Raw genomic sequence first — 23886 nt, 5'->3', positions numbered from 1 at the left:
TGTCCTCCAGGCTCACCCATTTTGAATAATATTGCATGAGTTCCTTGTTTTTCAATGCAGCGTAGTATTCCATTGTGTGAATATACCACAGCTTCTCAAGCCATTCGTTTGTTGATGGGCACCTGGGTTGTTTCCAACTCCTTGCTATTGTGAACAAAGCGGCAATAAACATGGATGTGCATATATCTGCGTGGATGTCAGTTATGGTCTCTTTGGGATATATTTCCAGTAGTAGAATTGCTGGGTCAAACGTTATCTCTATTTGTAACTTTTTGAGAAAGCGCCATACAACCTTCCACAGTGGTTGCACCATTTTACACTCCCACCAACAGTGAATAAGGGTTCCAGTTTCTCCACAACCTCACCAGCATTTGTTGCTTGCTGTAAACATTTTCTCTTATGATGAGTGCTTTTGTACCCTCTTTTAAAAAATCTTTGTCTACTTTGAAGTCATGAAAATAATATTTCTCAGTTTTCTTCAAAGACCATCACTATTTTAGCTTTACTTTTTAGATGTTTTAAAGTAATACTGACATTGTTGTTAGGTGTCATTGAGTCCATTATGACTGATAGCAACTCTATGAACAACAGACCTGAACTCTGTCTTATCCTGTCTTATGCCATCTTGTCATCTCTCATACACTTGAGACCGTTGCTGCAGTCACTGTGTTAATCCATCTCACTGAGGATCTTCCTCTCTTTCACTAACTCGGGACCTTTCTAAGAATGATGTCCCTTTCCAAGAAATAACCCCTTCTAACAGCATACCCAAAGTATGTGAGACAATATTTTGCCATCTGTACCACCATGAAGCACTTTGGTTCTACTTTCTCCAAGACATATTTAGTTGTTCTTTTGGAAGTCTGTGTTATATTCAGCACTCTGCTCCAGTATTACAACTCAAAGGTATTCATTCTTCTGCTATGCATTGTCCAGCTCTCAGATGCACAGCAGATGACTGGAAAGACTGTGGCTTGAATCAAGGACACCTTAGTCTTTAGACTGACATCATTGATCTTCAAGACTTTGTTGAAGTCCTTGACAGCAGACTTCCCCAATGTTATATGTCTCCAGATCTTTCTTTTCTTCCCATAGGGATAGTAAATCAATCAAGTCAGTATTCTTTACTTTAAAAAGCATCTTTTCCCTGCATGTGATATTTTTTATAAGTTAGATGGCCTTATATTTTCAGTTCTAAAATATTACACATTATTTGTCAAGATATTTTATGACCTGTATACATTTTTATGGCTACATGATCTTCTGTTGGATAATGTATTTAAAACCCCAATATTATTGGTGATATTTTCCCTAGAATTATTAATCAATGATATCATACAGGCATACCTCAGAGATATTAAGATTTCGGGTTCCATACCAAAACAATAAAGTGAGTATTGTTATAAAATGAGTCACACAAATTGTTTGGTTTCTTGGTGCATAGAAAAGTTTAGCTGTGATTATTTTAAGTGTAACAAGGCAGTTGAGATCTGAGAGGTGGTGAGTGAGGAAGCTACATCCTCTCCCTCGATTTCGAGATCACTGAAGCCTGCCATCTCCCTCTTTCCAGAATTGAGTTCTGTGGAAATTGCCCTGACTATCATCCTGACCCTCCTCTCCATGGGCTCCATCGTCATCTTCCTGGAGGATGCCGTTTACCTGCATAAGAACACCCGCTGCCCCATCAAGAGGAAGACGCTGCTCTGGAGCAGCTCTGCCCCCACGGTGAGGGGCCTGGACACGCTTCAGGAGGGACTGGAGGGGAGGAAAGAAGTTCTAGTGGCATAGTGCTCTAAGTATTATGTTTTTGTTGTTGTGTGCCGTCGAGTTGAGCACAACTCATGGTGACCCTATGAACAAAAGGCCTAAAACCTTACTATAACTATCATTATTTATCAAAGTTCATAGAGTTTCCAGAGGCATATATAGAAAGCGGAAGCCACTCCTGCTTCTAAAACCAGAAGGTCAGTAATTCTAAGCCACCTGCTGATGCACAGGATAAACATAAGCAGTCTCCTCCTGTAAAGATTTACAGCCTTGGAAACCCAATACAGGCGACTGGGTCAGAATCCACACTACAAGCAGTGGGGTTTGGGAGGAGAAGCAGGGACCATTTTGACAATTTGCTCTGAACACAGTTCAAGTCAGCAAGTGGGTTGGCTCTGTTACCTCAGGATGGAGCCCTTAATTTGATCTCATTTGCATTTAGGACTTAATGCTTGAAAGGACAATGGGTCAGTGGGATATAGAAATAGCCAGAGAGCCTGCTCTCCACCACAGTATTGCTGACAAAACAACATTACTGCCTGCAAAGGAAGGCGTAGATCCTCAGAGTGGAGGAGGGAAAGACTCCCAAGAGGGTTATATTTAGCTCTGCTCTTACACCTTTCCAGAATACTTAATTATGATTATGCATGTAAGATATCTACACCTAAATTTGGTCACCTAGATCAGATGTTAGAGACCTCTCTGGGGTACTGAAGAGCAATGGTGTCACTCTGGAGACTAAGGTGTCTCTGATACAGGCCATGGTCTTTGCAATCACTTGTTATGCATCAGAGAGTTGGACAATAACTAGGAAGGATAGAAGGAGAATTGATGTCTTTGAGCTGTGGTGCTGGAGAAGAGAATTGAATGTTCCATGGACTGCCAAGAAAACAAACAAATTCATCCTGGAGAGGGTTAAACCAGGTTACTCCTTGGAGGCAAGGATTCTGGAGCTTCATCTGACATACTTTGGACATGTTGTAAGGCGGTCCTTGGAGAGGGACATCGTGCTTGTGAGGGTAGAGGGACAGTGCAAGAAGGTAAGACTCTCTATGAGGTGAACTGATTCAGTGACTGGGGTAATTGGGATGGGTGTGTCAGAGGCAGTGCGATTGGCACAGAATAGAGCAGGGTTTGGGGCTGTTGTACATAGGGTCGCTATGAGTCACAAGAGACTCGATGGCACATAACAACAACAACAACAGATCAGATGTAGATATCCTATAAGCATGATTTGATTAACAGTCAGTTGTCGGCTGGAAGCCTCTTGTTTAAACCAATTAGGACCCAATGGGTTGACCTTTATGATTAAAAGTTAGTTGGGCCTTTGTTATCAAAAGCTGGTTTAGACCTGTGCTTGTTTGAAACAGTTGGGATATGGAAGGTAAGTTTTTTTTGTTTGTTTGTTTGATTAACAGTCAGTTGTGGGCTGGGAGCCTCCTGTTTAAACCAATTAGAATCCAGTGGGTGGGTCTTTGTTAAAAGTTGGTTGGACATTGATTTACTATTAGCTATACAAACTAAATTGTCAGTTTGTTGTATTTGGGGAAAACGTTCTACTTGGTACAGCACTTGTCTGTCAGCTTGCTGGACTAAGGTAGCTTGGGGGTTGCTGTGCCACTGGTGTGTCAAATGCCACAGGGTTACCCATAGGAGACAGGTTTTAACAGAGCTCCCAGAGCTTCCTAAAGAGTAGGAAGCAGGATTGATCATCCACTTCTTAAATAACAGACCTTTGAAAACCCTATGAACAGTAGAGGAATGTGGATAGTTACAGGATTAATGGTAGAACCCAGACTGGAAGTCAGTCAAAATGAGGAAAGATAATGGCAAACATGGTTTAATAATTGGAACATGGAGCTTGAATGATGGAAAACTAGAAGTTGTAAAAATGAAATGGAATGCGTGAACACCAACATTCTAGGCAGGCAGTAGTGAGATGAGATGGACTAGCTTTGCCACTTTGAATCAGATAATCACATGGTATACTATGCTGAGAATTAAAAACAGAAGAATTGTATTCCATTCATAGTCAAAAAGTCAGATTCAAGTTCTATCCTGAAATACAATGTTGTGAGTTATAGGATATTATCCACACATATACAAGGAAGACCTGTTAATACGATTATTATTCAAATATACCTTCATACATCTAGAGTTAAAGAGGAAGAAAGAGAAAATTTTTATCAAATATGCAGTCCAAAATTGACCAAACATGCGATCAAGATGTGTGAATGGAATGAAAAAGTTGAAAACAATGAAGGAATAGTAGTCAGAATGTATGGACTAGATGACAGAAATGAGGCTGGAAACAGAATTGTTGAATTTTGTATTTTCAGTTATTTATTCCTTTTTAAAAAGACACAGAGACTTTACACATGGGCCTCACCTGATAGGCTGCATCAGAATCAGATTGACTACATCTGTGGAAGGAATCGTTAGTGAAGCTCAGTATCAACAATCAAAACTTGAGACAGAAAATGAAGAAAAAACCAAATTGTGTGTAAAAAGAGACTCTAAAAATTGCACGAGTGTCAAAAAGCCAAAACAAAGGGAAAACATTCCAAAGTAAAAGAACTGAACAGAAGATTTCAAAGGGTATTTTGGGTATACAATGTAATGTATTATAATCGTATGTGTAGAGAGTTGAAAATGGAGAATAAAAAGGGAAGAACTCACTCTTCATTTTTTTCAAGCTGAGAGAACAGAAAAACAAATTTAAGCTTTGGGGCACAATATTGAAAGATGCAATAGGCAATATATTGAATGGCCCAGTAAATACCAAAAGAAGATGGAGGGAATAAACAGAGTCACTATACCATAAAGAACTGACTGGCACTGAAAAACTTTAGCAAGTACCGTATAAGCGGGAGCCAATGATAATGAAGGAAGACGCTGGAGCTGCACTGAAGGCATTGGCTGAAAATAAGGACCTAGTAATCAGTGGGATACCAACTGACTTGTTTCGATTAACAGATATGGCCCTGGATGTGCTCACTAGTCTGTGCTAAGAAATTTGGAGGACAGCTGTCTGGCCAACAGATTGGAAGAAGTCCAGATTTGTTCCCACCCCAAAACCGCGCGGGATCCATTCGGGTCCGAGGGCCGCCAAAACCTACCTACACACCAGTTCTACAGGACACATCACCTTCGCTCGGGAAACATTACCACTAAACTTCAGAGACATTGGTCCCAACATAAGAAACTACCAGCAGTTGATGTTTTTTGAATCACAGAAGCCAAGGAAGACTCAGATATAAGGATCAGATCAAGGGCTGGACAATGGGAGATAGAGGTGAAGGGAGTGGCTAGAAGTGGATGGGTATCCTGGTGGATGGTGGAGCAGGGAAATAGGTGGGTTAAAGACGCATGTGCCAAAGGCAGGGACAACTCTGATACTAATGGTTAACTCCACAATAAGGGATATATCTTTCACTTTTTCTATAAAATGCTGGTCTCTCTGATACTTCTTTAAATCTGAACATTCAGATTAAGACAGACTAGGAAGAAGGATTGGCCATCCGCTTCTGAAATAGCAGGCCTCTGAAAACCCTATGTACAACAGAATAGGACCTGAAGCGCTTGCTGCAGAGGGTCAAGGACTGCAACCTCCAATATTGATTGAGGCTCAATGTCAAGAAGACAAAGATTCTCACCACTGGGCCAATTGGCAGCATCAGGATGGATGATGAAGAGATTGAGATTGTTTACAGCTTTAGTTTGCTTGGCTCCACAGTCAACACTCTCGGCACCAGTAGCCAGGAAATTAAAAGGCATATTGCAATGGGAAAGTCTGCTGTTAGGGACCTCTCCAAAGTACTGAAGAGCAATGGTGTCTCTCTGGAGTCTAAAGTGCATCTGATACAGGCCATGGTCTTTGCAATCACTTGTTATGCATCAGAGAGTTGGACAATGACCAAGGAGGATAGAAGGAGAATTGATGCCTTTGAGCTGTGGTGCTGGAGAAGAGTATTGAGAGTACTATGGACGGCTAGGAAAACAAACAGATTCATCCTGGAAAGGGTTAAACCGTCTGGCTCCTTGGAGGCAAGGGTTCTGAGGCTCTGTCTAACATATTTTGGACATGTTGTAAGGAGATACCGGTCCTTGGAGAAGAACATCATCCTTGGGAGGGAGGAGGGACAGCACAGGAGGGGAAGGCCCTCTATGAGATGGATTGATTCAGTGAGTGGGATAATCGGGATGGGAGTGTCAGAGACAGTGTGATTGGCACAGGACAGAGCAGAGTTTAGGGCTGTTATACATAGGGTCGCTATGAGTCGCAAACAACTCGACAGCACATAACAACAACAACAGAATGTGGAAACTATCAAACAATATTATTGATATTACCTGCAAACAAAATACTACTGAAGATCATTCAAACAGTACATAGAAGATCATTCAGAACCATACATAGATCTGGAATTACCAGTTCAAGCAGGGTTTAGAAGAGGCCATGGCACTGGCAATATCATTGCTGATGTCAAGTGGATCCTGCTTCTAAATAAAGAATACCAGAAAAATGTCTATTTGTGCTTTATCGACTATGCAAAGGCATTTGACTGTGTGGATCATGACAAGTTATGGCTGACATCGAGAAGAATGGGAATCCCAGAGCACTTAATTGCGCTTATGCAAAACCTATACTAAGACCAAGAAGTTGTTGTGTGAACAGAGCAAGGGAACACTACATGGTTTAAAATTGGGAAGGGAGTGTGTCAGGATTGTATTCTCTCTCCATATCTATTCAAACTGTATGCTGAGCAAATTACCTGAGAAGTTGGACTCTATGAAGAGGAATATGGCCTCAAGATTGGAGGGAGACTCATTGATAACCTGCATATGCACATGACACAACCTTGCTTGCTGAAAGTGAGGATAAGGCAGACTTGAAGCACTTGTTGCAGAGGATCAAAGAATAGAGCCTTCAACATAGACTGCAACTCAACGACAAGAAAACAAAGATTCTTACCACTGCACCTATAGACAACTTCAGATGGCTTCATCTTGGCTTGGATCTAGAATCAACACCCTTGGTACCAGCAGTCAGGAAAATAGGAGATGCTTAGCACTGGGGAAAGTGCAGGCAGGGACTTTTCTAAATTATTGAGGAATAAGAATGTCAGTTTGAGAATTAATGTGTATCTAATTTAGGCCAGGGTCCTTCTGATCACTTGCTCTGCATCTGAGAACTGGACAATGAATAAAGATGACAGTAGAATTGATGCCTTTGAGCTGTGGTATTGGAGAAAAGTACTGAACATCCCATGGTCTGCCAAAAGAATAAACAAATACGTCTTGGATAGAGTGCAGTCAGAGTGCTTCTTGGATGCAAAGATGAAAAAGTTTGGCTCAATACTTCAGGCATGTTGCTACGAGGGGCTATTCCTTGGAGAGTGACATGATGCTCGGAAAGGCAGAGGGTTGGTGAAGGAGAGGAAGACCCTCAACCAGGTGGACTGACATGGTGACTGCCACAATAGGCTCTAGTGTGTCAGAATGTGTGAGGATGGCACAGGATAGGACGGAGTTCAGGTCTGTTGTTCACAGGGTCACTATGGGTTGTACGTGACTCAACAGCATCCAATAACAATACCTAGACAAAGAAGCTGTGGTTCAAACAGAACAAGGGACCACTGTATGGTTTAAAATCAAGAAAGGACTGTGTCAGGGCTGCATCCTTTCTCCACACCTATTCAATTTCTATATTGCGAAAATCATTTGAGAAGCTGGACTCTGTGAGAAAGAATGTGGTATCACAGTCAGAGTGAGACTCATCAACAACCTGTGTTATGCAGATAACACAATCTTGCTTGCTGAAAGCGAGGAGGACTTGAAGCATTTGTGGCAGATGAAGAAGGACTACAGCTTTCAACTTGGATTACATCTCAACATTGCTGTTGTTGCTGTTGAGTGCCATCAAGTCAAGCACAATTCATTGTGACCCTATGAACAAAAGACCTGGAGCCTTTCTATAACTATCATTGTTTCTCAAAGTTCATAGACTTTGCAGAGGCATGTGGTTTAGGAAGTGGATGCCACTCCTGCTTCCAAACCTGTCTTAAACTGGGAGCTCCACCAAACACTGTCCACCATGAGTAACCATTATGGCATTTGACCCCTCAATGGCACAAAGTTCAGCATCACAGCAGCCTCAGGTTACCTCAGGACAGCAAATTGACAGAGGAGTGCTTTACCACTTAGAAGAATGTTCCTCCAAAATATAATAACAACTGACTTTTAAATACAAAGGCCGTCCCCGAGGTCTTGTTGACTTTAAACAAGAGGCTTAAATAAAAAACAACCATTTTATGTTGTTGTTATGTGCTGTCAAGTCATCAGCGACCCAAAGCAACCCTATGTACAGCAGCTCTGAACCCTTCTCTGTCCTGAGCCAGTCTCATTAATTCCAATACACCAACCTCCACTGTCCCAGTTACTGTGTCAATCCATATCATTCAAGATCTTCCTCTCCTGCACTGTCCCTCCACTCTTCTGAGCATCACGTTCTTCTCCAAGGACCGGTCTCTCCTGTTCACGTGTCCAAAGTATGTGAGATGGAGCTTCAAAATCCTAGCCTCCAAGGAGTGACCTGATTTTACCCTCTCCAAGACAGACCAATTTCTTTTCTTGGTAGTCCATATTATATGTTTAAGACTTTTCTCCAGCACCACAACTTAAAGGCATCTATTCTTCTTCTGTCATCCTTAGTCATGGTTCAGCTCTCTGAAGCATGACAAGTAATTGTGAAGACCATGGCCTGGATTAGGCGCACCTTAGTCTCTACGCTAACATCCTTGCTTTTCAGCATTCGGGAGAGGTCCCTGACAGCAGATTTTCCCAGTGTAATTTGTCTTTTGATTTCCTGACTGCTGGTATTAAGAATGTTGGTAAGTATTGGGGGGCGGGGGGGGAGGGGAGACTGAGAAAGACGGCATTGAATCAGATGAGGGAGAGAACTGTTTAAAAGCGATATATGATTAGATATTATTGTTATGACAGGAGTCCAGAACAAAGGTAGCATTGTGGAATGGACTTGGGGAGAGAGATTGAATAACAATGAAAACATTTTTTTCTTTTACTTTTCAAAGAGAAGAGTGTACTGAGGGGGAGGGGTGGCCAGGGAGAAAAGTGAAACAATGAATGAATGGAAATCCAAAGTCTCTGTAAAATAAAACTAAAATAAAAAAAAAAAAAAGAGTGTTGATTGTGGAGCCAAACAAGCTGAAATTGCTAGCAGCCTCAATCTCTTCTCTATCATGGTGCTGCTAATTGGCCCAGTAGTGAGAATCTTTGTCTTCTTAATGTTGAACTTCAATCCATATTGAAGACTACAGTCCTTGAAATGCAACAGCGCTTTAGGTCTTCTTCACTTTCAGCAAGAAATGTTTTGTCATCTGCTTATCATAGGTTGTTGATGAGTCTTCCTCCAGTTTTGATGCCACATTCCTTCTCATAAAGCCCTGCTTCTCAAATGATCTGTTCCACATACAGATTAAAAAGGAATGGAGACAGGATGCCTTTTCTGATTTTGAATCATGCAATGTTCCCTTGCTCTTTTCTGAGAAGATGGCTTCCTAGTCCAAGTATGTTGTTGTTGTTGCTATGGGCCATCAAGTCGCTTGCGACTCATAGTGACCATATGTACAAGAGCCCTAAACTCTGATCTATCCTGTGTAACTTACTGTCTCTGACACATCTACCCCCATGGCCCCAATCACTGAATCAATCCATCTCATCGAGGGTCTTCCTCTCCTGAGCTGTTCCTCTACCCTCCCGAGCATGATATCCCTCTCCAAGGACTGGTTCCTCATTGCAATATGCCCAGAGTATGTAAGATGAAGCTTCAGAATCCTTGCCTCCAAGAAACAGCCTGGTCTCATCTTTTCCAGGATGAACTTGTCTGTTCTCTTAGCAGTTCATGATATATTCAACTCTCTTCTCCACCACCACAGCTCAAAGGCATCAATTCTCTATCTATCATCCTTAGTCATTGTCCAGCTTTCTGATGCATAGCAAGCAATTGTGAAGACTATGGCCTGGATCGGGTGCACCTTAGTCTCCAGAATGATATCATTGCTCTTCAGTACTCTGGAGAGGTCCCTGACAGCTGACTTTCCCAATGCAATTCCTCTCTTGATTTCTTGGCTGCTGTTACCAAGAGTGTTGATTATGGAGTCAAGCACACTAAAACTGTTAACAATCTCAATCTCTTCACCATCCATACTGATGCTGCCAATTGGCCCAGTGGTGAGAATCTTTTTCTTGATGTTGAGCTTCAATCCATGTTGAAGGCTGTAATCCTTGATCTTCTGCAGCAAGCACTTCAGGTCCTCCTCAGTTTCAGCAAGTAGGGTTGTTTTATATGCATAACACAGGTTGTTGATGACTCTTCCACCAATCCTGAAGCCACATTCCTCCTAATTACAGCCCAGGCTCCTGGATCATCTGTTCTGCATATAGATTGAAAACGTAGGGAGACAGAATACATCACTGGCATACACCCTTCTGATTTTAAACCATGAAGCATCTCCTTGCTCTGTTCAGAAGGCTGCCTCCTCATCCAAGTATAGGTTTCTCATAAGCACAATAAAATGTTTTGGGATTCCCATTTTTCTCAGAGTCAGCCACAGTTTGTTGTGATCCACACAGTCAAACACCTTTGCATAGTCAATGAAACACAGATAGACATTCCTCCGGTATTCCCTGCTTTCAGCCAAGATCCATCTAACATTAGCTATAATATCCCTAGTACCACAGCTTCTTCGAAACCCATCTGCACATCTGGCATTTCTTTGCAGACATGCTGCTCCAGTCATTTTTGGATAATCTTCAGCAGAATCATGCTTGCATGTGATACTAATATTATTTGATAATTTCTGCACTCTGCCAGGTCACCTTTCTTTGGAATGGGAAAAAAATAAAGATCTCTTCCAGTTAGTTGGCCAGGCGTTTGTCCTCCAGATTTCTTGACACAACTTGGTGAGCACATCCAGGGCAGCATCTGTTTGTTGAAATATGTCAATTGCTATGCCATCAATTCCTGGGGCCTTTTTTCCCCCCAATTCTTTCAGAACAGCTTGAACTTCTTCCTTCATCACCACAGGCTCTTGCTCATACATGGTTTCATGAAATTCTTCTGTGTCCACCAATTAATTCCTTTTGGTACAATGACTCTCTATACTCTTTCCATCTTTTTGTTGTTGTTGTTCATCTCTTTTCAGTTTATTATTATTTTACTTTATTTAATTTTAAAAAATAATTTTAATGAACATTTACAGAGATTTTGGATTTCCATTCACTCATTGTTGCACTTTTCTCCCCGCCTACCCCCCAGTTCGCTCTTCTCTTTGAAAAGTAAAACTCCTTCATTGGTATACTGCTTCCTGGATCATTTACTATTCTGCCTAATGCATTCTTAAGTATTGCCACTTGTGGCTTGAATTTTTTTTTTTCTTTTCAATTCCTTCAGCTTAAGAAATGCTGAGCAAGTTTGGCCCCTTTGATTTTCCGACTCCAGCTTTTTGCACATTTCATTATAATACTTTGCTTTGTCTCCTCCAGCTGCCCTTTGAAATCTCTGTTCAGCTTCTTTGTGTGTGTGTGTGTGTGTGTGTGTGTGTGTGTGTGTGTGTGTGTGTACTGTCAGATCAGATCCGACTGGTACAGGAGGAGATTGTTCCTCCTTCTCCAGCAGAGCATCTGGTGGATTTGAACCGTGCACCTCTAGGATTGCAGTGCAGCTTCTTGCCACTAGGCCACCAGAGCTCGCCTCTGTTCAGCTTCTTAATTTCTTGATTTTTTCCCTTTTGTATAAGCACAATCGCAACATTAAGAAAACAAAAAGTTTCACCACTGGCTAATAGGCAACATCATGATAGGAGAAAAAGTTGAAATTGTCAATTATTTCATCTTTCTTGAATCCAAAATCAACACCCTTGGTATCAGTAGTCAGGCGATCAAGAGATATATAGCTTTAGGAAAGTCTGGGGTCAGAGACCTTTCCAAAGTCCTAAAGACATATGATGTAAGTCTAAAGACTAAGGAGTACCTGATTCAAGCTATGGATATTCCAATCATTTGCTATACATCTGTGAGCTGGACAATGAATAAAGATAAAAGAATCGATGTCTTTGAGTTGTGGTGTTGGAGAAGAGTACTGAATGACTGGACAGCCAAAAGAACAAATGATACCCTTTTCTTCCTTCTCGGTGGCAAGGACGGTGAAGCTTCATCTCACATACTTTGGGTATGTTGTTATAAGAGACTATTCTTATGGACAGTGGAGAGTGAGAGAAAGAGAGGAAGACCTTCAGTGAGGTGGATTGACAGTGACTGCAGCAGTGGTCTCATGTGTGTCAGAGATTGTAAGGATGGCACAGGACAAGACAGGGTGTAAGCACCACAACAAGATAAAGGTAAATAATCCAATAGAAAAATGGGCACAGGATATGAACAGACCATTCACCAAAGAAGACATTCAGATGGCTAACAAGCACATGAAGAAATGTTCAAAATCCCTAGCTCTAAGAGAGATGCAAATCAAAAGTATGAGATATCATCTCACCCCAGTCAGAATAGCAAAATTTTAAGAGAACAGCAAGCAACAAATGCTGGCGAGGTTGTGGAGAAACTGGAACCCTTATTCACTGTTGGTGGAAGTGTAAAATGTTGCAACCACTGTGGAAGGCGGTATGGCGCTTTCTCAAAAAGTTGCAAATAGAGATACCATTTGACCCAGCAATTCCAATACTGGGAATATACACCAAAGAGACCATAAATGACATCCAAGCAGATATATGCACACCCATGTTTACTACGGCTTTGTTCACAATAGCAAGGACTTGGAAACAACCTAAGTGCCCATCAACAAATGAATGGATAGAGAAGCTATGGTATATTAACACAATGGAATACTACGTGGCATTGAAAAACAAGGAACTCATGCAATATTATTCAAAATGAGTAACCCTGGAAGACATTATGCTGAGTGAAGTATCTCAGTCACAAAAGGACAAATACTGCATGGTGCCACTGTTGCAAAACAGGACTGACTTCGGGGTTGGGGGGAGACTGAGAAAGATGGGTTCAATAATGTATAGTGCCTTGAAATAGATGAGGGAGCAAACTGTTTAAAAGGGATATGTGATTAGGTATTTTTGTCATGACAGGAGTCTAGAGCGAAGGCTACATGGTGGAGAAGACCTGGGGGAGGGATTGCAAAACAACGAAAGAATTTTTCTTTTACTTTTCCAAGAGGGTAGTGTACTAGGGGGGAGGGTTGGGAAGGGAGAAAGTACAATAATGAATGAATGGAAGTCCAAAGTCTCTGTAAATTTTCACTGAAATTAATAATAATTTTTTAAAAAATGTAAAAAAAAAAGACAGGGTTCAGATCTGTTCATAGCATCACTATGAGGTGTACTCGACTCCATGGCACCTAACAACTTACACTATTAATAACTCACTCCCACAATCATTATATAGTCTGTGTTTGTGTTTGATCCTGGGACATGAGATTGGACTTCTGTGTGTTTAGGGCGGAGAGTGGAGCCTGTGAGGTCCCTTCTGTCAGACATCTGCCTAGACGATCTTTATCCATCAAGGATGCTCAAAAAGTATGGGACTCTGGAAAGAAGAGGTTGGATCCCAATCCATTTACTCCTAAGGATAAACATCTTCCTCAGGACATATGTTAACTGTTTTCAAAGCCACCCCCCCCACCCCAACTTAAGGCAGCTTGCTATTTTTTTTTATTATTATTATTTTTTTTTAATTTTTATTATTTTGTGTATATGTGTCTGTGTACCGTCAGATCAGATCTGACTGGTACAGGAGGAGATTGCCCCTCCTTTCCCGGCAGAGCATCTGGTGGATTTGAACCATGCGTCTCTGGGATTGCAGTGCAGCTTCTTGCGCAGCTTGCTATTTTAAAAGCATTTGGAAAGAAATGGATTTCATTATTTTTCCTGCTGATAACTTTAAGTCATGGCACCTAAAGTGTTCAGGTTTTGCTGCCCTGGCCTTTTGCCATGAAAGGGTCAAGAGAGCACGCAATCTCCTCTCTGTCCTAAGGACTCCCACCCTCTCCTCACAGGTGGTGTCTGTGTTTTGCTGCTTTGGTCTCTGGATCCCTCGATCCCTTATGCTCGTGGAAATGGCCATCACCGCGTGAGTGTCCTGCTGCCCCCAGCTCTGGCCTGGGTGTCCCCCCTGGGTCCCCTTCTGCTATGCACGCCTTCTGGACTCCATGGTCCATGTCATCTTCTGTACCCTCTCTCTTCCTTCAGTCTGAACATCTTAGGACTCTAGCCCTTCCCTGTTTGTGCACTTCCGGGTGTCTTGAACCAGCTCTGTTCGGGAAACGCCTCCTTTGGGTACGCTCTTATTTTGTCTTGCTCTGTCCTGCCCACTCCCAGGTTTTATGCGGTGTGCTTTTACCTGCTGATGCAGGTCATGGTGCAGGGCTTTGGTGGGAAGGAGGCAGTCCTGAAGACACTGAGGGACACGCCGATGAGGATCCACACGGGTCCCTGCTGCTGCTGCTGCCTCTGCTGCCCACCCCTCATCCTCACCAAGTAAGGGGGTCCAGGGGTGCGTTGCTGATGAACAGATGATTGTTATGTGCAGTCTGGTTGGAGCCGACTCAGAGCTGGCCCTCCAGAGGGTTTTCAGAGGCTGTAAAACACATGGGAGCAGATTGGCCATTTTTCTCCTGTGGAGCAGCTGGCTGCTGGATTCACACCTGCTTGCTGCCTTTAGGCTGGCTGAGCAACTCCTTCCCACGACGCCACTGGAGCTCCCTGAGGAACTGATCCGCTTCTCCCTCACTCTCCCTTAAATCTCTTGAGGTCTCTCCGCTCTGCCTCAGAGCTCTTGGCATTAGGCTTGTATAGAACAATGACCATGGGGTGAACATCCCACGGCCAAGACCCCCCTGAATTTCTGCGTCTGCCAGAGAAAGGACACACCCAGGGTCCTCAACCCCAAAGGAACAGGGGAACAGAGGAAGAATTTCTACATCCTCAGTGAGATGGACTGACAGTGACTGCAGCAATGAGCTCAAGTGTGTCAGAGATGATGATGAGGATGGCACAGACAGGACAGGGTTCAGGTCTATTGTTCAGAGGGCCGATGTGAGTTGTACTCAACTTGACAGCACCTACCAAAGACAGCACTACTTCATCTCACTGCTCCCGTCAAACCTCAGCCACACAGAGCTGACTGGACTTTGGGCGGTGGCTTATCCCTTCTGCCCATTTCAGTTAATGAGTCAGTCGAGAAAATTGATACCATCTTGGAGTGAGTGGGAAGTAAAGAGGGGGTTCTCTGTGCATTCAGCACGCTGCCTTCCTCTTGTCTCCCCATGCTCTTGTTTTAGGGGCTGTGACAGCAGGAGCTGTCAGCTGGGAGGCTTGTGGTGGGAGGTTTGCGGGCCATGCTCCTAACCCTTTGTCCCTACAGGAGGAAGCTTCAGCTGATAATGTTTGGCCCGTTCCAGTATGCGTTCCTCAGGATAACGCTGATCGTGGTGGGCCTGTTTCTTATTCCTGATGGCATCTTTGACCCAGCAGATGTAAGCTTGCGGGGGAGCAAACAAAACTCCATCTTATTGCCATCAAATCAGAACTAACTCATAGCTGACCTTCCAGTGGAGTCAGAGGCTGTAAATGGCACAGGAGATTGGCCATCTTTCTTCCAAGGAGCAGCTAGTGAATTTGAGTCACCTGCCAACCTGGTTGGGTTGCCAGTACAGCTCCTCACTCAGGAGGTCACCAGAGCTCCCTAAGCCAGGAAAAGAGGTGCCAGAGTCCAGGGTTCATTTATTACCTGTAAGCTCTAGAAGGAAGAGCTGCAGCCAACATTCCCGACCCAGGGCCCCAGAGACTGAGTGAGGGCGTGGAATCGGGGAGGTTAGGGTTTGTGGGAAGGATGAGGCTGTGACAGGCTTTGGGCTTTCCTGCTACACAGGAGAGGACAGGTGAGTAGGGCAGGGCTCCTGACTGCTGTCTGGTCTGCTCCCAGATCTCTGCAGAGAGCACTGCTCTGTGGATCAACACTGTTCTCGGCGTGTCCACCCTGCTGGCTCTCTGGGCCCTGGCCATCCTTTTCCGCCAGGCCAAGCTGCACTTGGGTGAGCAGAACATAGGAGCCAAGTTTGCTCTGTTCCAGGTAACTAATTACTCCAGCTGCTTTAGAGCTATAAGTGATTGGGTCGGATGATCTGGGAATAGAGCTGAAGCCTCAGGTTGAAGGAGATTTGGAAGAAGACCCCTGTGCCCTTTTTGTCTCTTACACTTCAAAATTTTCTTAAATATTTCTACTTTTCCCTTTTCTTTTCTACCCACTATTGGCAAAGAGGAAATGGAGACTTAGAGACTTGGAGATGTAATGGGACTTGCTCAAAGCACACAGCAGATGGGACTAGAAATTAAAACAAGGTCTAATCCCCCAATTCAATTTTCTTCTTCTCATCACACTGCCACTTCCTCTCCACAGTTGTCATGCAAGTTCTTAATTCCCCCTTCATGATTATGGTGTTTTATTGTTATGTGCCATCGAGTCTTCTGCAACTCATAGCGCTCCTGTGCACAATAGCTCTGAACTCTACCCTATCCTGGGTCAAGTTCATTATCTCCAACACTCCTACCCTCATTATGCCAGTTACTCTGTCAATACATTCATCCATGGTCTCCTTTTACCGTGCTGACCCTCCACCCTTCCAAGCATGTTATCCTTCTCCTAGGAATGGTCCCTCCTGGTCATGTGCCCAAAGTATATTGAGACAGAGGTTCAAAATCCTCGCCTCCAAGGAGCAGGTTGGTTTCACCCTCTCTAGGACAGACTGGTTTGTTCTCTTGGCAGTTCATGGTATGCTCAGTACTCTTCTCCAACACCACAATTCAAAGGCATCAATTTCTCTTCTATTATCCTTAGGCACTGTCCAGCTCTGATTCATAGCAAGTAATTGTGAAGACCATGGCTTGGATCAAGCTGCACCCTAGTCTCTAGACTGACATCATTGCTCTTTAGCATTCTGGAGAGGTTCAGGACAGCAGATTATCCTAATGCAATTCGTCTTTTGATGTCCTGACTGCTGGTGCCAAGAGTGTTGATTGTGGAGCTGAGCAAGCTGTAATTGTTAACAATCTCAATCTTTTCTCCACCTATCAAGGTCCTGCCAACTGGCCTAGTAGTGAGAATCTTTTGTTTTCTTGATGTTGAGCTTCAATCCATATTGAAAACTACAGTCCTTGACCTTCTGCAGCAAACACTTCAGATCCTCCTCAGTTTTAGCAAGCAGGGTTGTGTCATCTGCATTATGTAGGTTGTTGATGAGCCTTCCTCCAATCCTGATGCCATATTCCTCCTCATGGAGTACAGCCTCCTGAATGATCTGTTCCATATATATGTTATAAAGGTATGGAGACAGCATGCATCCCTGACATACTCCTTTCTTGATTTTGAACCAGGCAGTGTTTCTTTGCTCTGTTCTGAGGACTGCTTCCTGGCCCAAGTATAGGTTGTGCATGAGCACAATCAAGTGTTATGGGATCCCCATTTCTCTTCAAAGTTAGCCACAATTTGTTGTGATCCACACAGTCAAATGCCTTTGCATAGTCAATGAAACACAGATAAACGTTCTTCTGGTACTCTCTGCTTTCAACCAAGGTCCACCTGACATTGGCATTGTCTCTAGTGCCATGGCTTCTTCTAAGCCCAGTCTGTATTTCTGGTAGTTCTCTGTCAATGTACTGTTCCAGTTGTTTTTGGATTTTGCTTGTGTGTGATAGTGTGCAATAATTTCCACACTCTGTTGGATCACCTATCTTTGAAACGGGAATATATATAGACCTCAGTTGGCCAGCTAGTTGTCCTCTTTCTTGGCACAACCTGTGAAACACATCCAGGGCAGTATCTCTTTGTTGAAATGTCAACTTCTATTCATTCCATCAATTCCTGGGACCTTGTTTCTTGCCAATTCCTTCATAGTAGCTTGAACTTCATCACTATAGGCTCTTGATCAAACATCGTTTCATAAACTTCTTCTGTGTCAGCAAATTCTTTTTGGTACATGACTCAGTGCACTCTTTCCATCATCTTTTGATGCTTCCTAGATCATTCAATATTCTGCCCACAACATCCTTAAGTACTGCAACTCGTGGTCTGAATTTGTTCTTCAGTTTCTTCAGTTAAGAAATGGCAAGTGGAGCTCTGGTGGCCTAGTGGCAAGAAGCTGTGCTGCAATCCCCAAGGCATGTGGTTTGAATCTACCAGGTGCTCCGCTGGAGGAGGGGAAGTCTCCTGTACCAGTCAGATTCGATCAGATGGTGTACACACACACACACACACACACAACCCACCAAAAAACAAAAAAACAAAACCACACACACACACAACCCCAACAAAAAACCAAAACCAAGTGAGTTTATCCCCTTTGATTTTCTGACTCCAGCTGTTTGCACATTTCATTATATCTTGCTTTGTCTTCTCTCACTGCCCTTTGAAATCATCCATTCAGTTCCTTGACTTCCTAATTTCTTCCCTCTGCTGACTTCTTGGCACTCTAGTGCAATAGTCAGTCTCTTCTGATGTCTATCCATCTTGGTCTCTTCTTCCACCTCTTTGTAATGACTTTCTGCATTCTTCATGGAGAATAGTCTTGATATCCTCCTACAGCTCATTTGGACTTCACTCATTAGTGTTCAAGGCCTCAAACCTGTTCTTGAAATAGTTTTAAAATCCAGGCGGGATAGACTCAAAGTCAAATTTTAGTTCTTGTAGGTCTGCTTTAGTTTTCTTTAGCTTCAGTTTGAACTTGCATAGGAGTAGCTGATGATCTGTTCACAATCAGCACCTAGTCTAGTTTTCACAGCAGGCATTGAGCTTTTCCAACAATTCTTTCCACAGATGTAATCAGTCTGATTTCTGTGCATAACAGTGTTTATCAGGGAAGTCAAAAGGCTATAATTCAGGTCGGCATCAGGATACAGTGGCTGTCAGGACAGCTTCCTAAATGTGCTCACAGACACCTCAGCCTTCAGCCTCACAGCTTTACAAAGCTCTCAGTCCTGCCAATAATGTCATGTCCTCCCTGCTCCCCGAACCTCCAACAAACTTGGTGTAGGTTTCTAGTTCTTGTTCCATGGGGTAGTTGTCCCAAGGTCAGTTCTGTCTTATGGAAGTTCTTTTAAAAGTGTTTCTCCCCTCTCCTCAACTTTCTATATCTTCTATACTTTAAGCCCCAAGCTAACCAGTCCACAGTTGCAATGATTTCTAAATTAATCTTGTTTTCCTTCTCTGTCCATTCTTCCTGTCTCCTTGCTGGCCATTCTATTACCCTCTAATCACTGCTTTCTAGTTACAAATGACTTCATACGTATTTTTGCTGATCTAAGCAGATGCCTTGGAATGTGAATGCCCAGGCACACAGCAGGGGGAATTGCAGGGACTCAGGACAAAGGAAGTTATCAGGGCAGAGTGAGGGAATAAAGCGACAGATGGACCCGAAGCCCTCGAAACACTTATGCTAGGTCCAAAAGAGTCAAAGCCATCTGACTGCTGAGTGTGATGAATACAATCACTGTGATGGTTGTGGGGAACCTGGGATAGGCAGGGTCGACCAAGAGAAGGCTGAGACTTCAGCAGAGGGAGGGAGAATAAATGACACTCCTGAGCCTCTGTGCAGAGATTTTCGAAAAGCACTTTAATGGTGGTGGTGGCGCTGGTGTGGTGTACCATGAGTTGGAGCCAACCCATAGCAGGCCCTCCAGTGGGTTTTCAGAGGCAGTTAACCACATGGGGGGAGATTGCCTATCTTTCTCCTGTAGAGCAGCTGGTGGATTAGAATCATGTGCCTTCGGGATTATGGTACAGCTTCTTGCCACTAGGTGCCCATTAGTCTATGAACAGGGATCACAGGGATCTGAGCTAAGTGAATTTGCTCTTCTCCCATCACCCATGTTTGTCAGTCATTTAAGTGCTTGATAGTAGCCCTGGCTCAAATGGGTGAATAAGCATGAACCGTCAATCAGTTCTTGCCTCATGAGCAGCTCTGAGTCAAAGGTGGGGCTGTAATTCGACAATGATGTTTTCATCAAGTGAGTGTCTCAAGCCCACAACTGCGGCAGTCATGCGGAGACTCCCCCAGCCGGCTCCTCTTTTCCTACAGGCCCTCCTTATCCTGACTGCCCTGCAGCCCTCCATTTTCTCAGTCTTGGCCAGCACTGGACAGATTGCTTGTTCGCCTCCCTTTTCCTCTAAAATCAGGTCTCAAGGTGAGCACACAGGACAGCCCTCCCCCCAACCATTCCCATGAGCTGGGCGGGATCTGAGATCTGACCTCTGTATTCACAAAGGGGATCCCTAAGAAGTATCAGCAGAGACTTTTTGGATCCCATGGCCATGCTCCCTGGTCTCACAGGGGAGAGCCGCAGCCCCACAGCTTGTCAGCAGTCCTGGTGGTCAAGGGAGCCGTGAGTGCAAACCTCAGCTGCTGGGAGAGGAATGAGTGTAGTGTGGAAGTGAAAGTCCAAGCTAAAAAATACAGTAGGAAATGGATTCAGATCTCAGGAGGCAAGTTTTAGTTTTAACTCTGCCACTAGTTAATTTCTTGCTCTCTGTGCACTGGTCTGGAGATCACCTCGGGAAGGGACTGTTCAACTCCTTTGGTGGGGCTGCGGCTGGGACCATACTTGTGTTATCTCAGCTTAATGCATTGTGAAATACTGTGTTCCCTCCATGCTGCAGTAATGAACTGTCACCTCCTCATCCTGGAGAGCTTTCTAATAACCGTGCTGACGCGCATGTACTACAGGAGGAAGGACGACAAGGTCGGCTATGAACCTTTCTCTTCTCCCAAACTGGACCTGAACCCTGAAGCCTGAGGCAGCTGGCATGGACAATGGGAGAGACCCCCTACTCCTTAGCTCACATTGTCCGGAGACTGCAACCGACTATAAAGACGAACACGCATCGGGATAAAATGGGGTTGGAGTTTGCCTGGAAAAGAGATTTTTAAATTTTGTAATAAACAAACAGGGCGCTGCCTGAAAAATCTGTGTCTGGGGATACTGCCTCAGCGGGTGTCACTGTTATCCCTTAGAGCCTACACAGAGTAAGGGCACAGTGAGATTTCCTACAGCAACCCCGAGGAAGAAGACAATATGGTACCTGTATGGTACAACAATAGCAACAGAACTCTGACAGGCAAAACAGTACGGCCCCAAGTCCTGAAAGCATCAGACATCCGGAGAACAGATGGAAGGTGTCTTTGCTCTTTTGTAAGTGGATCACAGTAAGCCTGTGCACTCTGTATCAGTCTCCCTTTGTCAGCAACCCCGTCATCACCAAGCTGATTCTGACTCAGGTGATCCCTACAGGACAGAGCAGACCTGCCCCCGAGGGCTTCAAAGGCTGTTAGTCTTCCTGGAGGCAGACTGCTAAGTCTTTATCTCAAGGATTGGCTGGTGGATTTGAACCACCAACTTTGCAGTTAGCAGGTCAACATTTATTCCAGTTGCAGCTGCAAAAGGAATTGTTGATGGAGCGTGATTTGAAATTAGGACACAGAAGCAAAGGAATTGAGAACAAAGGTAAAAGCCCTGAATAAAAAAAAAATTAAAAAAAAAAAAATCATTCACAGATATGCCCGGTCAGACCATAAGAAATGGAATATCATCATTTATTTGAAGTGAGAACAGCCAAAAGAACTCTGAATAAATTAAACTCAGACAGAAAAACAATATACTAATTAAGGAAAACTGCTGTGGACTCTGGCTTTGCTGATAAGGTTAGCGTGCCAAGGCCAGCATTTCTCTTTCCTGGATCCTCAACAAATCAATTACTCATGATCAACACAGTCCGCGCCCTTCCATGGAGAATGGAAGGAAGGCCCACCTCAAAAGAACACACCTGAGTCTTTCTAGTTTAGCTTTTAATGTTAAATCTGGCATTTTTGTTTTCTATCCCAATATGGGTACTGACATAAGACTTTGGCAGACAGAAATTCTCTCTATAACTTTTAAGACAATTAACATTTAATAGTATAATCCCAAGAACATGTTCTACTTATTTATTTGGAAAAATAGATGTTAGGGAACCAGTCTTCATCCCATGACAATCAACTCTATGAGAGGAAATAAGAACTATCATTGTTATGACTTGGAAAAATAGAACCTTTAAAAATACTTATATTGGTAAGCTTTTTTTTTTTAAAAAAAACACCATTAGTTAAAAAATATTGTTAAAGGAAATTATTTCTATCTATTGGTTCAGCTCCTGGTGGCCATGTATACTGACAGAACATTTAGAAGTTAGGACTCTGGGGGAATTAAAGGAAAGCAGAAAAATAGAGTTGATTTGGAACAGATTTTAGATAAGGGACCTGGAACAGGATTTAAAAAGCTGTAAGCTCCAAAAAAGCAGTTACTTCCAGGTTAAAACACAGCAGAAAACACAGGCTTTGTGAGCAACCGTGGGTGGGGGTGTCACAGGACAGCAGGACCCGGCGCTGCTGCCTAGGAAGCCATTGATGATCAGAAAAGAGCAAAGGTGGTTTCCCACCTACCTTCTATCTTTCTTCCTTTTCAGCATTTCCAGGCTCCTCTTATCCTCAACCTCCTTACCCAATCCTCCCAGAACGATGGTCTTTGGCGCTAGCGGTTAGAGGCCGCTGCAGCAATGCAAGTTTCTAGTCCTCGAAAGTTATGCCTGGTATTCTTCAGGGTTCCTAAATCTAGTGCAGGAAAACCTTTCTGCCCAGCCTGCCAGGAGGAAACCGCTTTAAACACTCACTGCCTCACCTCCAGCTCCAGGTCTTCTGTCTCCAGCCTCTCTCTTTGTAGACAGAGGCTCTGGGCCCCACTGCTCAAGGCTCTTCCCTCTCTACCATAATCGGCCCACTTGGGCTGAGCGCTGTCACACGTGTGACTCAGAGAACTTGCTCCACAACCTCACTGACAGCTGAAAGTTTACAGGTCACAGGCAGTGTGCAAACTCTAACCTCATTTAATTTTGGTACACACGATTAAATAGTGCATGATCCCAACAGCTTCCTCTCCCTGCCCACCCTTCTCCAGCACCTACGATCACATTTCTTCCAAGGAATCTAACGTGCCACACCATCAGGTTTTTGCCTTTGGTCAACATTATTTGAAAATATGCTCGTGTTAGGAAGTTGAGGCAGCAGAGGTTTGCCAGGAGGGCGGGGCACTCCTCTGAGAGCAGTGCCCACACACACGTCACCTTCCAGCAGTAGAGACGCAGATGAAGGGAGGGACAGCACACGGCCTTTTTAAATACTTGGGCAACGAACACTGGGAGGTCGGAAGTGGGTGGGCTTCCACAGGACTTCACTGCCTGTCTACATCAGAGAGGCAGAATTCTCAAGGAGGAAAGCCCAAAGCAGAAAAGGGAAGGGACATGATTCCCAAGAAACTGGGTAATGTGGGGAAACACAAATTGCTTCAAGGACAGGCCATCAAGCCAAAGCACAGGTGATCCAGGTTTGATGGTAAAAAAGCACTTCATGGAAGAGCGAGAAATGTGATTTTGAGAGACCACTGGGACAAGAGATTTCTGTGCTCTGCTCCTGTCCAGAATTATGCTCTACCTCTCTGGGTGTCAGGGCTTTGGGAACCCAGGCACTTCTGCTGTGTGGACAGGCCATGATCCAGCCTCTGGCCCTCAGGCAGGAGAGCAGATTTTTACCAGAAGGTGTGCACAGGGAGGAGACTTATGTGGCAAGAAAAGATTAAATGTGGTTTTCTTAGCTGAAAACACTGAAACTCCACCCCCACAAGGGGTATTTATGAGTGATAGGGGGTGTGGGGCCTGGACACAAGTAAATTTTTCCTGCACCCAACTACTGGATTGCAAGGTCAGGCAGCTGAGGAGATAGGATACTGTGAGTGTTCAAGACAAGCTTGTGCCCAAAAGCAGTGTTATACATTCTCCGTGGCAAAATGCAAGTACTCAGTCTTCCTGAGCAACCTCACAGAGGAGGTAGGGCCCAGCCATGAGGCACACACTGGAGCAAACTGTGAGGGAACCAACCAGACCTCCGCAATGTGAACCCCTGCTCTGTGGCCTGCTGGCCGGGCAGTGCAGGAAGGC

At 43.9% G+C, this 23886-nt stretch overlaps 1 protein-coding gene across 1 annotated transcript in view; it reads left to right on the top strand.

Annotated features, from left to right (window-relative positions):
* SLC51A (solute carrier family 51, alpha subunit) overlaps positions 1-20657 on the top strand; it is a 42372-nt gene extending 21715 nt beyond the window's left edge. The window contains exons 3-9 of the mRNA XM_006884197.1: positions 1571-1725; positions 13868-13941; positions 14190-14348; positions 15235-15346; positions 15796-15942; positions 19943-20048; positions 20521-20657. Coding sequence (XP_006884259.1) covers positions 1571-1725; positions 13868-13941; positions 14190-14348; positions 15235-15346; positions 15796-15942; positions 19943-20048; positions 20521-20657 — 890 coding nt within the window. The remainder of the gene's footprint in view (positions 1-1570; positions 1726-13867; positions 13942-14189; positions 14349-15234; positions 15347-15795; positions 15943-19942; positions 20049-20520) is intronic.
* The last annotated feature ends 3229 nt before the right edge of the window (positions 20658-23886 follow it).

The sequence above is a fragment of the Elephantulus edwardii genome, unplaced genomic scaffold (assembly GCF_000299155.1).
Source record: "Elephantulus edwardii isolate Elephantulus edwardi_28Jun2011 unplaced genomic scaffold, EleEdw1.0 scaffold00032, whole genome shotgun sequence".
Classification (NCBI taxonomy): Eukaryota; Metazoa; Chordata; class Mammalia; order Macroscelidea; family Macroscelididae; genus Elephantulus; species Elephantulus edwardii.
This window is presented reverse-complemented; position numbering and strand designations above follow the sequence as displayed.